The following is a 15,310-nucleotide window of genomic DNA, read 5'->3' on the forward strand; positions in this document are numbered from 1 at the left end:
GCTATCACATGAGAATCCTCAAACTGATGTACTCTTATGGGGTTAGTCTGGTCTTGCAGACAAATTTTCTTGAACCTAAATTTACCCCTGCCCTTTTCATACTCACCATTATTTATAGGAATAAAAACCTAATTCAAATTGTCACACAACCTATCTCACTCATTACCTTTTTACGCATAAACTAGTAGTTGATTTAAATATTAAGTATTCTACAGTGAGGGTTAAGTATGAAACTGCCCTTGAGCAGATTTCCACATGAACTTCCCTTTTCTAAGTTGGGGACTTACTGAAAAATGCCTTTTTACCTTTATAGTCCTATCCCCAGATGCAGAAACGATGTACTTGTCATCAAAGTCCACGACATTGACTGCAGCTCGGTGTCCAACAAGCACCCTCCTGAGGGTGATGTCAGTTGGGGAGGCCATATCCCACACCGCAATGGAACGGTCTTTGGAACAGGTCACCATCATGCCATTATTGAAACGCAAGTGCAGAACTGCTTCACAATGGTGAATCAATGTGTTTAGCATTTCACCTGTATTTACATCCCACACCCTGGAACAAACAACATTAAGGTTATCCGAGATTGAGGAGGAGCTCATGCTACAATCTATTACAAGTATTGGACCACCTCACTCCCCACCCTTCCCACCCTATTCTCATAGTTAGTGTTACACCCTACTTTCCTTCTGCAGCTCTGAAGTTGAGCTGAGTTAAAGTGTACTGATGGATCATGGGGAAGTGGTAGACAGAGGGCTGGACTGGGAGAGAAGGAAGAGGAAGGGGATGGGATGCTGTCAATGTGAAATCTGGGCTAGTTTCAGGGGGCTGGAATGAGGTTGCAGCGACCATCACCAGAGAATTGGCCACAGACTTCAAGATTATCATATACCTTCTAACATTCAATCTGTTACATTTTAAACTGGGAATCTGATTAATAATAACTACAGCACTGGTGGTCCCACAGACAGCCCTCAGGTCCTAGACTGACATAGGCCAAGAAGCTTCCCTAACAGACTGACTTAGTACTATGGATTTGAGTTTGATGATGCTGGACCTTTTCACCACATAGATCAAGGCCTAAAATTATCTAGACTCTAAATGTAAGGCCCCATTTCTGTGCTTTAAATGAGTGTAGGGATCAAGAACAGCCATCCCAATATCAATATGGGCTTCACAGCAGAGTGTGTGACCCTTGGATAGCTTGAGAATTTTTTGTGAAGGTATATTTTACTTTGATCACTCTATTTTTGTATATTTACTTTGTTTTTTACAACACATTTTATTTCTTTTTTCAGTTTAACCCTCTTTTAGAAAATCATTTTTTCCCTTGTCCTATAAATGATGTTAGCCTTTACAATCTTTCAGCTTCCTTGAGGCACTCCACAAGCACCAATAAATGTTAAATGTTGATAACTCTAAGAACAGAATTTGCTGTGCCTTTAAGTCAAAAGACAAGAAACAGGAACGGCCTTTTCTATTCACAGAGGATAACTTGGAATGGTAAACATTTAGCTTCAGAGAATCTAACAATGCAGTTAACTGCTTTTTTCCCTATTTTTTTAAAGTTACTTTTGATGCATTATGTTTGCTAAATCCTTTAGCTCAAGGCAAAATTCCTAACAGAGGTTTCTAGTAGTGCTGCTAGTACCCAGAACTCAAGCTACAGTGGACTCCAGCAGCATAATGGCTGTGTCATCAAATCACTAATGCCTCTGGAAATTGAAGGTCCCTCCCTGAGTGAAGCTTGCAATTAAAAACTGCAGGGACAGCAGGGGAGGGGTTGACAAAGAGAGAGCTTTGCTCACCTGTACACATTTTAAAGGAGATACGCATGCCTGTACTACAGTTATAACCACTTGAAAGGAAGGCTTCATTCCATTCATGTCATTCCCCCAGGAGGTGGTTTTTGTAAGAAATGCAAGGTATACCAAGTTTCTGTAATAGATGATTCCCCCAAATCAAAATAGAATATGTAGTTTCTTTTTTTTTGTAATTAAATTTTTTTTTTATTTTTAAATATTTATTTATTTATTTAGGCTGTGCCTGGTCTTAGTTGCGGCATGTGGGATCTAGTTCCCTGACCAGGGATAGAACCAAGGCCGCCTGGATTGGCACTGCAAACAAAGTCTTAACCACTGCACCACAAGGGAAGTCCCTGTAGTTTCTTAAATGTACAAAAATGTAAACTTACCGTAACCATTCCTAAATCAAGTTTTCTAGTTTTAGACTGACACAATGATGGGGAGAGCTGGTGGTTTATTCTTTTTTGGTTATGAAGTTTCTTAACTGTGTTCATGCAAATACATACAAAATTACTATCTAAGACAGAACAGAGTGAATCTGATATTTCAGAGTTCAAAAGATCATTTGAAATTTTCTACCTGACTGTGGAATCCGATGATCCAGTTATGATCACCCTCTCGTCATACTGGAGACACAGGACAGAACCTGTGTGGCCTGTGAGAATTCGCTTGCATTCCAATGTGCTTTTATCCCAGATCTAGGATGGCAAACAAGATCCTTTTGATCATTATGATAATGGGGTGCTGCAGAGACTTGCTGGCTCTATTATATGTTTGATTCCCCAAAAGAATCAAAGCCCGGAGTAGTGTGGAATGCATTCTTTCCTATACGTATAGCTAAGCACCTATATATATGTGGCTTCAGTACTAATGCAGACTTTATCCTTTTCATTAAGGAACAGCGGTAGCCTATAATTATGTGAAGGCCAAAAGAGTAATAGCCCATTCAGTGCACTTCAAGAAGAGAATTTAACCCTAGCCCTATCCACTTGCATGCATTTCTGGAGGGAAGCAGGCATTTTTCCTTTAAGGAAATTTTGGCTTTTGGACTGGAAACAATCTAAAACTCTTACTTTCTGGAAATACTGCTTAGAGTTTATGCTTGATTGCTTTATACTGTGGTCGTCCTCACCCCTTCTGCTACCTTCCCATAACTGAAGAGACCTCACCTTGATTGTGTTATCTCGAAGGCCGCTTACTATCTTCTGATCATCATACTGTAAACAATAAACTCCTTTGCTTGTTTCACTTCGGCAGTGGATTCTCTGTAAGCTATGTCTTCCACATCTCCAATTAGATTCTATTGTCTGAGAAGAAGGAATGGTAAAGAAGCAACAATTAGGAGAGGACTAGAACTAAGCTCTTATCTGACTTTCATGGTAACCAATGACAAATGCTCAATGCTTTACTCTACTGGATATATAAAACTTAAGGCATTTTTTTTTAAAAAGCCACTATTTAACGCTGTAAAACATTTTTCCATGTGCAAAGTAATTAAAGATTTATTTTCTAGAACTCTCCTGTATATAACTCGTTGAACTAAATAATATACCTGCTAGAAAGAAGAGACTGTTCACCAACAGAGGGCAAGCTATGAACCACATGAGGTTACCTACTCAGTGCTCATCTTTCATTTGTGGTGGCCATTTCTACCAGTGAACTTCCACAGAGGCTCAATTCAGAAGATATTTCAATAATGGCTTATAAGTGCAACTTTAGCAGTTTCACTGCTGTTATCGTATTCTCTCATCTATTTATCTATCAGTAAACAGTTTTTAAAAGCTTAAAAGTTTTTTTGCCTGGGAATTTACTATATTTTACCTATCCTACTCACTTGTAAAGAAATTGATTTTTAACCCACACAATAAACCCTAATGGGTTTGCTGTAGCAATGCTGTTACTGAAGAATGTTGATGATTCTCTAGTATTTGGCAAATACCCAAATATACATAGATTCTTACCTCAATATCTTGTATGATTTTAGGATAAAGTGCTCTATAAAAAGAGTTGGGAGGAGCATTCCCATCAGGAGGTTTGTTTTTGAATAAATACTGTCCCCTAAAAAACAACAAATATTTCCCAATAAAAATCATAATATTATACATTTACAAGGAACTTCCTATTTCTTCAAAGTGTTTTCACAGTTACCATTCCATATAATCTCCATAACTAGCCTGGAGAGGTGTGAAGTTAAGCTCAATTTCAAGAGTCCATGTCAAGGAGGAACTTTCTGGGCTCAAAGGAACTCTGCCAACATTGATTTGCTTTTGGGTAAAACATGATGATTTCTAGTATAGAACATCAGAGTGTCAGGCCTTCAGGAATATTATGTCAATAGACAAATGGAATGCACACATTCAGAATTCATCTACTGACAATCAGACCACTGTACAGACAGATTCATTGGCCTTATCTTTTGAAAATTTTGTTTGTGATAATAACTACCACCTTTGAACTAGGCACATGCCCCAAAGACTTTTTCCACTGAGTAAAGCTGTGCCAGTGTCAGTGGAGCCTAGCATTGTGGGCAGCAGGAATGGCTCTGTCACAGAGATTACTTTTTCTAGTCTCCAGTTATATGGGGTAAGGTGTGTTGGCGGCTCAGGCACCCAGGCTGCTGGTGATCAGTGTAGCTATGCTTTAAAAGGAGCAATTTCGACAGAAAACAAAGGGACCACAGGAGTGTCCAGCAGCAATTATGAAACCAGATTAAAAAAAAGAAATGCCTAAGAGCACTGTGCTGTCCAGTCTAAGGCACAAAATTGACTTTCACAGGTGTGTTCCTGGCTATGTACATACATACATGGATTTTATTGCCTTTCCTTGATTCCAGTGAGCAACATTTGTTAGCACCTCCTTCCTTATGACAGAACATCTCTGGAATACTCATATCCCAAGCTAGATCTTTGCTACAAAAAAAAATCAGTAAATGGCAATCACTTCCTGCTGGGTAAAAAATTTAATTCCTCATCCTGAAGTTAAGAACCCACCAAACACGGTGTGCAAGCTAGTAAGCCCCACTATGGGTGTACTAACTGCTGTTCTCATTGGCACTGTGCCTTGCAAAGTGGAGATAGGCAGAAATGCCTCTGAGTGTAATCCTGGCACCAGAGAAATCATGTTTTCTCTGGGCCAGTCATCCACTCCTCCCTCTATAGCTCCATTACAAAATAATTAATTGTTCAGTGTCTCTAGGAGCACTTCTCTCCTGCCCTCTTCCTATTATGCACCTTGAAAATTAGTTGAGAAAATTTCCTATCAGGAAGGTAGCTGGCTCTGACTTCTGTGTTGATACAAAAAGGGTAATCTGCAACAGAGAAGCTAAAACAATAGTTTTTTTTTTTTTAAAGGGACTAATAGGAACAAAAAACATGATATATCAACATAAAGAAAAGGGCAAACAAGACACATTATGAAATAATTTGGGCTTCAAGATACACTTCTCTGAACAATATTATTCTATAAACATATTGCAGGCAAACAGATTTTGAATGAAGAGGTTCTAATCTGGTTAATAGGGAATTTCTCTGGCGGTCCAGTGGTTAGGACCCAGCACTTCCACTGCTGGGGGCCCGAGTTCAACCCCTAGTGGGGGAACTAAGATCACGCAAGCTGCACAGCTCAGCAAAAAAAAAAAAAAAAAAAATCTGGTCAATAATTACAATTTAATAGTTTCAACGTCAACATCCTTTAATGAGGTAAGAATCACTATATTCATTTGGCAGATGAAGAAATCAAATGTCAGGGAGGTTAAGCAACTTGCCCAAGGTCACACAGCTAGTGAGGAGACCTGGGATTTGAATCTAAGTCTGACTTCAGAGGCCACACTCTTAATTACTTTATATCTCTGGTGGGTTTTTTGGTTTGTTTTTTAAATTTTTACTTATTTATTTATTTTTGGCTGCATTGGGTCTTCGCTGCTGTGCGCGAGCTTTCTCTAGTTGCAGCGAGTGGGGGCTAACTCTTTGTTGCAGTGTGTGGGCTTCTCGTTGTGGTGGTTTCTCTAGTTGCAGAGCACAGGCTCTAGGCGTGCAGGCTTCAGTAGTTGTGGCACGTGGGCTCAGTAGTTGTGGCTTGCAGGCTTAGCTGCTCCACAGCATTGGGATCTTCCCGGACCAGGGCTCGAACCCACGACCCCTGCATTGGCAGGCGGATTCTTAACCACTGCGCCACCAGGGAAGCCCTAACTACTTTATTGTCTCTCAATGCCCACCATTTCTCAGAGATTCCTGTCCTCCTTTTTTTTTTTTTTTTTTTTTTCCTGTCCTCCTTTTAATCTCTGGCAATCGTATACAGGCACCCCAGGATTTTCTTCATATGCAATGAAACTATACCATAAGGAAAAAGAAATCATACAAACCTCTGATCTCATTTTCTACCCCACTGTATTTATCACACCTTGCTAAAGTATATGAGTTTCTTTGAATCAAAGGTGCTACAAAAAAGGGTGGCTAAGTGTTGAAAACTGGTTTCTCAGTCTATATTTATTTTGTAAGTCAAAACCTTTTATGATGGAAGCTCTTTGACAACAGGGACCACTTCTATTGAAATGCCTAGTACTTCTGAGAGTGTGAGGACATGATAAATGCTAAATATTAAATTCAGAATGTTATCATAAAATGTGATCTGCTGATTAAGAAAATGGACTTTTCCCAAGTGGTCTTTTATTATACTTTTAAGAGTTACCATTACTGAGCAGAGAGAATATTCAGTATTATTCAAGAGAGAAAATAAGAGTTCATGTCCTAGGGGCAGAGTGTCAAATTCATCTAGATATAAAATACAACAGTAGAGTGGAAATTAAACCCAAAGCTTTTTTAGAAAACTGTATTTATTTATTTTTGGTTGGAAGAAATGGAAGAAACTTTCAAAGACAGTATTTGGGGAAAGGTAGTATAACAGACTTTATTGACAAAGGAGGCTTGGTTAAGACAACCTGCAAGAAAAAAATGAAAAAGTGATCACAGATTAATTTTTTTTTTTAAGTGAGGAAGGACAACTAACACAGGAAGAAAGGCAACATGTAAAAATAAGCAGCCACAGAATGTGAAGGGGATACTGGAGGCGATCTTCATGGGGTGAACAAATATTTGAAATTTCATGGGTCTGTATCAAGCTGATAAATATGGCCAAAGACAAAGGAATACAGTCAGAACTCTGAAGGATCCTCAAAAGAGCAGGAATGGGTTTCTGTGGTTGAAGAGATAGAGGGAAAAGTGATAATTGGTGCTGAATCCTGAATTATTTCTCAGCTATACCTTCACACACCCTTTTAAAAGGCCAAAAAGCCATCTGGTTCAATGATCTTACTTGGTTTTTTCTTCTGTGTAACTAACATAATAGATCTTTAGTGCCAACCCTAAACAAAACTGTGGAGCCTACATTTATCTTTGGCATTTTCACATGTATGTGTCAAGACCTGTCCATCTACTTCTTGTTCTCCCTGCCTTCAAAAAAAGAGACTTTGTAAAGTCTCAAGGTGTGATAAAGGCTTATTGTCATTTACAGTTCAAATGGGAACAAAGTACATTTTAACACGGAACAAAACCTTTATAGCTATGGGAATAAGTCTCTACAACTGAAATTTCAGGTCAGGACTTATTTGGAGGGGAGTTTTTTTTCATTTTTTTTTTTCTTCCCCTGAGGGGTGGAGGAATATTCCTAGCTGCCCTAAAATTTTCCCATGTAAGCAACTGCCTCCTCTATTTCTAAGGCTCATCCTGGCATGCTTAGCAAAATGATGGACTTCGAATGCCATACAACTATATACTTTTTTTTATACAATATAAAGAGTTTATTTCCAAATTATGAAATAAGTTATGAAAGGTAAGATTTCTAGTTTTCTATATAGTGAAATAAATGAGAATAAAGAAAACATATTCGGGAAGGAGAAATAATAACTTTCACTTATGCAATTTTTACATAGCCCCAAACTGCCTGGCGTTTGCTTCCTAATTTAATTGAATTTGGGAGAAATTTTAAAGTCTTCCTAATAGCCAGAATGACAGAAATCTCTTGAAGCACTTGGTATAATGTTTAGAGGTCATTATGTTTATTATTCTTTAATGAATTTCAAAGATGCAAAAAAAGTAAGGGAGCTGACTATATTTTTATGAAAATTGCTAAGAAAAGCTGATCCTCCATTCTTAACTGTTCTGTATCTCTTTATGATCCACGATAAACAATTCATAAAATTAATTGCTCAGGATATCACTGAGCATACATATGCCTGCTGGTGCATATCTCCCAACTAAAACATTTAATATGTCACCTTTATTTTATTTATGAAATATTCACACCCAACTTTCTTATAGTGACATTATAGAGACATCCTCCGAGAGAAAATTATATATAGAAGACATCTTCCAGAAGTTCTAATGAAATGGTACCATTACATTAAGAGAACAACAAAATTGGTGACTATCTCTTGGGCTGCTAACTATATAATGCCTTAAGGGATTCAGGATTAAGCAGTAAAATCTTGAGAAAATATAAGAGTCTTAAAAAGAAACAATGATTTATACTAAATTCCAATCTTCCCTCTTTCTGATGGCTTGAGTTCTTATTCTAGTTGGGCATAAAAATAATTTTGATTACAAAGGTGATAAAACACCACAGGCAAGGGCTGAAGGCAAGAAACCTGAAAAAGAAAATAATTATTTGTTCTGGATTATTTTAGGGGAAAGCTAGATCTGATGGCTTCTGTGTGATTCAAAGCCATCTACTTGCCTTATAAATTGCCCATCAGCCCTTTTTCAGGATACCAATCTCTGCCCAGAGAACAGAACGCTTCAAATAGAATGGCTGGCCAGTTTTTTTATGATTTTTTGCAAAGCAGTATTAACACATTATTATGTCACTTATGAGTGACTGGTCAGAAGAAAAACTGTCAAGTACACGAACAACTATTTAACATTTTTTGCTATAAAACAGCAAAATCACTGTATCAAAAGATAAGTGGTCTCATGGCTCCCAATAATACTGTATTCCAGAGACTGAAAGGCCAGGTCCTGAAGCTCTGTAACAGTAAGAACGTTAAAAGCCTCACCACCCTCTTCGTTCTGCCAGGCCTCTCCACAGAGAATCTGTCCTGACCATTCTCTCGATGAGCTTCTTCCATAACATGCCATCAGATGTCACTCGGTACCATTCCTTGCACACAAGTTCAGCAGCACATAGTGATTTGGCATCCAGGTATGACAGAATGTTCTCAGCGATGTGATCTAAACCCCGAGCTTTCGGTCGGGGGAGGAGGCAAAGAAAAAGAACATAGATAGTGGTGAATGATTTTTTACAAAAGGTCCTTTAAATCAGAACAGCATTTATTCTGCTATGAAGGCACATTACTGTCCCTAGTGTGGTCCAGTTTCTTTTTCAAACAGACTGGGGTAAAATGAGTGTCAATAATTTTTCTATAAGGTTACAGAAATGAACAGTATTTTCCATCTTCCTTTAGATAAGGAAGTGAAAACTAACAACCAGCAAACCCCCCAAGACATTAAAAATAAAAAGGATTCCAGGAAACAATTCACATCTATCTATATGGATTTCGGCACTAGGGGATGTTCTATGGATGGCATCTCAAACTCTGTGGTTCACACCCCCCACACCCCAATTCTCTATATTAGGTCCATTTCTCATTCTGTTTCTATTACTGCTGCAGTTCCTAAGCTGTTCAGTAAAAGAAATATCCTTTAAATGTACTGGGGGAGAGGCACTAAGTCAGAATGTTCTGGATTATAGAATTCTGGGCATGCAGAAAGGAGAGAAGAAGGAAATACAGATTGATATAGAAACATTCCAAGAGGAATGACCGAGAGGTATGTTTAAGTTCGAGTTTAATTCTAGATGTTTAAAAAATATATTCGAGAACAGTTGCTGCTATAAAGCCTAAATGACAGTTGGCCAAAAAAGGAAAAAAAAAATCCCAGACCAATAGATAACTTATAATTTCAGAGACTATTTTTGTAGGATATACAGAGAAGAACAGTGGAAGTAGATCTTGGACTGTGTTAACTGGGTGGGCTTCTCAATTACAATTCTCTACTACCCAAATCTGTACTGGGGCCTCAGAGGAACAAATCCTGTAAAATAGGATATCTGCACTAACTTTTGGCTGCTGTTCTAACTCACAAGTGAGACAAAAACATTCAAAGTTATTTCTCTTTACAGGTTACATATCAGAGGTTTGCTAAAGACTTAAATAGTGCAGAAAGATTCCTTCATACTCTGATTCCCTTAGGCACAAACTTAACAAACAGGAGAGAGAATACCACATTTCATTTTGTGTCTTTCCCCTGAATCATACAAAGACACATTTGGATGCCATTAGCAAAAATCCAAATGTGCTTAAACGTTATTTTAATTATAAAAATTGTATGGATATCAGTCACATTTTTCAGCAGATTTGGAAAAGAAAGCATTAAATGGATCTTGTTTGGCTGGCATCACATGTTCATATTTAAGCACAAGCAGATGGAGGCATTCATCACCTAATTCTTATTAAAGAAACATGACTATAAGCCAATTAAAGATATAATAATTAGTTCATCATACAAAACACAGTAATGGCACAATTTCTGCATCTTTATGTTGAAACTTTCTACACCATCAGAAGTTCCCAAAATGCATTCCTGTTTTTAATGGCTGGCATGAAATTGCTCCTGATCTTTCACTATGTCCCTATAATAAGTCTTTGGAAGTAATTTCACCTAACACTCCAAACAAACCCATTACATTAATGGATTACAGGCATTTTTTGAAGTAGTCTGGTTTACTAAATGTAGCCAGATGGTGTAGGTTCATAAGTTAAAGCGGCCATAAAGCATTAGACTGATGATTTAGTGTCTTATGAAGTGGTCAGCAGATATACATCAGAGATTGTTATTAGGCAAAGGATATACAAGTCTAATCATCTCCTGTTCAATTCTTAGTGGTATATGCTTGAGATTGTAACATGTCTCAGTGATTGGGAAGAGTACAGTAATGAGGTACACACAGATTGTTCGCACAAAGAAAACTGTTTGCCTATGGCTAAAATAAAATCCAATGAGTGAAGAAGGGGCAGAAATCTATTCTACTTAACAAAAGATATAGGAACAAATTCAGCCTGAAAATGGTTATTTCTAAGATATAAATAGGCATTTCTTTTATTTTAAAGGGCAATTTAAATTCCAATTTTGGAAAAACAAATTTTTAGAAAGATATAATTGGCAAAGGTTAAGCAGAGTGGTAACATGCAGTTTGGGGGGAAGGTATAAGTTGGTATATTTTTCTTAGAGGATAGTTTGGCATATGTATTAGAAGCCTTAAAATATGTTCATAATTCATTAATATAGAAATCCCACTTCTGGTATTTTTTTCCCTAGGATGCCCAAAAGATGAATAAGAATGTCCACCACAACACAGTTTATAATGCAAAAAACATTTTAAACTACCTAAATGTTCAATAAAGCATTTAAATAATGTGTGCTTCAATCACCGTAAGTAATACAAATACTATAAAAAATTATTTTTTAAACGAACCAACACTTAGAAAAACACATTAAGAGAATACAGTAAGAAAAAAATGTTACAAACACTTATGAGGGAAATATACACACCTAGGAAAAATATTAATAGCATATTAGTAGTTCTCTCTGAATGGTAGGGTTCTGGTAAATTTTATTTTTATATTTTAAACTGTTTTGAATTTTCTAAATTTCCCATAAGTGCTATAATCAGGAAACAACTGAAAAAAAATAAAAACAAGATAAGCTATTTTAGAGATTCACTCACTTCTGTACTATTTTTCTTTTAAAATAAGCTATTAACACAGGTGAGAAACTTGTATTTTCCTGAGACAGCATTTCCCCCAAATACTGATGCCTACATAGTATCCTAGATCACCATCAAGCATTCAGTGAAACAACCACAGCACTCTCCAAAGTATTTTAAGTCTGTGTGTGTATATGTGTGTCTGTGTGTGTCTGTACAAATATATATATATATTTAAAAATATATAGTTTATAATAGCTATTTAGTTCCTGAGCAGTGAGATTGTAAACCCTGGCATTTACATATTTAATATCACAACAAGACTCCTGAGATACCCTTTCTAAAATATTCAATTAAAAATGTTTCTTATTCATTCCTATAATGTAAATATTCGGTTGATAAATTCACATAGAAATCCAAATTCAAATACATTAGTTAATATACCTTAAAACTAAGACACATTATAAAAGACACATCTCAAACCAGACAACACCTCAGAAAAGATTTTATTTAAACCTACGTGTGAGTAAAAATAGGGTGAATAGAGACAGGGAGAAGAGAGGGGAAAGAGGAGTCTATTATTTACAGAGTTTGATTTTTTGTATTTATATCCCAAGAAGGTACAATTTAAATGCTCAGTTTGTAAAAATCAAGCCAACAAAGATTTTTTTTTTAAATAGAGAGATAATAGAGTTGTAGATTTAGTATGATTACCATTGTAACATATCTTCCAGGCAAATTAATGGCTTACAAACATCTGTAGACATACCTGGCAGAGCAGTTATGAAATCCCTCTGCAACATAGGTTTAAGATACGAGTTTATGTGCCCATGTTGGTAATGACACATTTGGGATATAAGATGTTCCACAAATTCCACTTGATCGGACTCTGACCACTGCTCAAAATATTTGACACACAGTTCCTTTTCCTTCTCATAGCTTGCCGAGAGCTTCCGTTGCTTGGGCACAATCATACTGGAAGTGCCATTGGCAAGTTTTGTCTGTAGAAGAGGTGAATTGAAAGAAACACATAAGTACTGACAATAAGAGAAATTATATAATTTTCCAGTCTGGCATGCTATGTTATGTATGTCTATATGATGGAGCTCACTCTGTTACTCTATTAGTAATTGGATGTTTGCAAACAGCAGTTATATGGAAAAAGCCACAGAAATACCACAGCAAGTTGGTAAATCAGGAATACTGCTGGATGACAAGGTATCCATTTCCAAAAGTTCGTAGGAAAGCATTATTTGGAGATATATAGATGAAAAACGATGAAAGCATGTTATTACTAGCAAGCAAAAAAGCTAATTTGCTTTTTCTTGTATACACCAGTTACTGGGCATTTATACAATTACTTACTCACAACTTTTTTTTTTTTTTTTTTTTTTTGCGGTATGCGGGCCTCTCACCGCTGTGGCCTCTCCCGTCGCGGAGCACAGGCTCCAGACACGCAGGCCCAGCGGCCATGGCTCACGGGGCCAGCCACTCCGTGGCATGTGGGATCCTCCCAGAACGGGGCACGAACCCGCGTCCCCTGCATCGGCAGGCGGACTCCCAACCACTGCGCCACCAGGGAAGCCCACAGCTTATTTTTTAATAGTCAAGTAAGAAATCCTCCATGCAAAGAAAAGCCAATGAATAATTTGAGACCCTGGTACCTTTGGAGATAAAGCTTAAATAACATCAATGCTCAATATACCCTTTTCCTCCCCCCAACCACCCCAAAATCCTATCTCTGCTGTCATCAAAATTATATGCCATAAAGTCTTCTATATTAATTGATTCATTCCATAAATATTAATTGAGCATCTATAATGTGCCAAACACTGTCCTAGGTGCTAGGAATACAGCACTGAACAAAAATAATACAGTCTCTACCATCAGTAACTTACATTTTAGTAGGTACAGCAAGCTAAAAACATTACCATACAAACAGAAAATATAATGTAGATAGTATTTTGAAGAAAAATAAAGCAGGATAAAGGGATAGAAAAATTAATATATGCTATTGTGACGGGCAAAAATCTAAGATGGTCCCCCAAGAAATTCTTGACCCCTGGTGTACAAGCATCTCTCTCAGTTATTCAAACAAACATGTAGGTACTGCCGTGACTTAATTAAGGTCCCAAATCAGGACCATGAGATAGGGAGATTACTCCAGTGGGTGTGATCTAATGACATGAGCCCTTTAAAAGCAGAGAGTTTTCTCCAATTGGTTGCAGAAGAGAAGGGGATCACCTGACTAGGAATTCAGTCATCCTTAGGAGCTGAGAGCAGCTCCCAGCAGACAGCCAGTAAGGAAATGGGGACCACAATCCTACAAAGGCAAGGAGCTGAATTTGCCAACAACAATAACAACAATGAGCTGAGAAGATGATTTTTCCCCAGATGAGAACTCAGCCCAGCCGACACCTTGATTTCAGCCTTGTGATACTTTGAGCAGAGGACCCAGTCATGCTATATCAGACTTCTGACCTAGACATCAGTGAGCTAATGAATGGGTGTTATATTAACTTGCTAAGTTTGTAGTAATTTGTTATGTAGCAATTAATAAACAACCTAACAATTATTTAAGTCTAAGGGGTCAGAGACAGTTTCCCTAAAGATATGACATTTGAACTGACACATGAAGAAAATGAGGAAACTAGACATTTTGTTACACGGGGGAAGAATGGTCCAGGCAATGGGCATTTTGAGAGCAAAGGTCCTGGGTGGTAGTCTAAATGGCATGTTCAAGGAACAACAGGAGGGCCCAGGGTGGCTAGAACCAAGTGAGCAAAGCAAGAAGAAATACAGTTGAAGAAGTAGTCCAAGCCAGATGATCCAGGTCATTTGGGTGGTAGTAGCTATCTCCAAAGATGGCCCCAAACAATTCCATCCCTTCCTGAACATGAATTCTGTTCCTCCCATCAAGAAGTAGTTTGTCCTAGCTTTTGAATCTGGTCTTTGACTAACAGAATGTGGAGAAAGTGACATTCTGGGACTTCTGAGTCCAGGCAACTTCTGCTTACTCCATCTTAGAACCTTGAGCCACCATGTAAGAAATTCAGAGTACCCTGCTGGAGAGGGAAGTCTGGAGGATGAGAAGCTATGCAGAGAGAGGTCACATGGAGAAGCACATAGCCTGAGCATGACAATCTGAGACCTTATAAAGGATCACTGCTATGTGGAGAATAGGCTGCAGGGGACATGAATGGAAATTAGGAGACTAATTAACAGATTACTTCACAGTAGTCCATGGAAGAGACAACAATCTTTTGGACTAGTAAGGTAGCTACATGCGTGGTGAGAAATAATTGGGATTCAACATACACTTTGAAGGCAGAGCCAACTGAATTAGCTGATAGGCTGAATACGAGGTATGAGGGGGAAAAAGGAGACAATGACCATACTTAAGTCTGAAGCTGGGGAACACTAGGGTAAGATTCAGAAATTAACTGAACTTTTTGCTACTCTAAAAGTTGATTTTCTTTAGAGGGTAACCACAACGTGGTAGGTACAACTAGGTACTTGTACTTTTTTTTTTGTTGGCTGCATCAGGTCTTAGTTGCGGCACACAGGATCTTTCGTTGCAGCGTGCAGGTTTCTCTCTAGTTGTGGAGCATGGGTTTCTCTCTAGTTGTGGCACGTGGGATCAGTAGTTGCAGCATGTGAGCTTAGTTGCCCCGTGGCATGTGGGATCTTAGTTCCCCAACCAGGGATTGAACCCGTGTGCCCTGCACTGTACTTTTCAAAGTAACTTG

At 37.9% G+C, this 15,310-nt stretch overlaps 1 protein-coding gene across 22 annotated transcripts in view; it reads right to left on the minus strand.

The window, feature by feature from the left end:
• Positions 1-15,310, minus strand: part of BTRC (beta-transducin repeat containing E3 ubiquitin protein ligase) — a 184,128-nt gene that overhangs the window by 16,236 nt on the left and 152,582 nt on the right. For all 22 annotated transcript variants that reach the window (XR_004522406.2, XM_073794056.1, XM_019939841.3 and 19 more), the window contains 6 exons: positions 12,331-12,562; positions 8,854-9,040; positions 3,767-3,863; positions 2,975-3,112; positions 2,385-2,503; positions 306-555 (listed from right to left, as the gene is read on the minus strand). Coding sequence is in view for 21 of the 22 variants with exons in the window: in XM_073794056.1 (XP_073650157.1) it covers positions 306-555; positions 2,385-2,503; positions 2,975-3,112; positions 3,767-3,863; positions 8,854-9,040; positions 12,331-12,562 (1,023 nt within the window). In the remaining variant the exon portion in view is untranslated. The remainder of the gene's footprint in view (positions 1-305; positions 556-2,384; positions 2,504-2,974; positions 3,113-3,766; positions 3,864-8,853; positions 9,041-12,330; positions 12,563-15,310) is intronic.

The sequence above is a fragment of the Tursiops truncatus genome, chromosome 16 (genome assembly GCF_011762595.2).
Source record: "Tursiops truncatus isolate mTurTru1 chromosome 16, mTurTru1.mat.Y, whole genome shotgun sequence".
NCBI lineage: Eukaryota > Metazoa > Chordata > Mammalia > Artiodactyla > Delphinidae > Tursiops > Tursiops truncatus.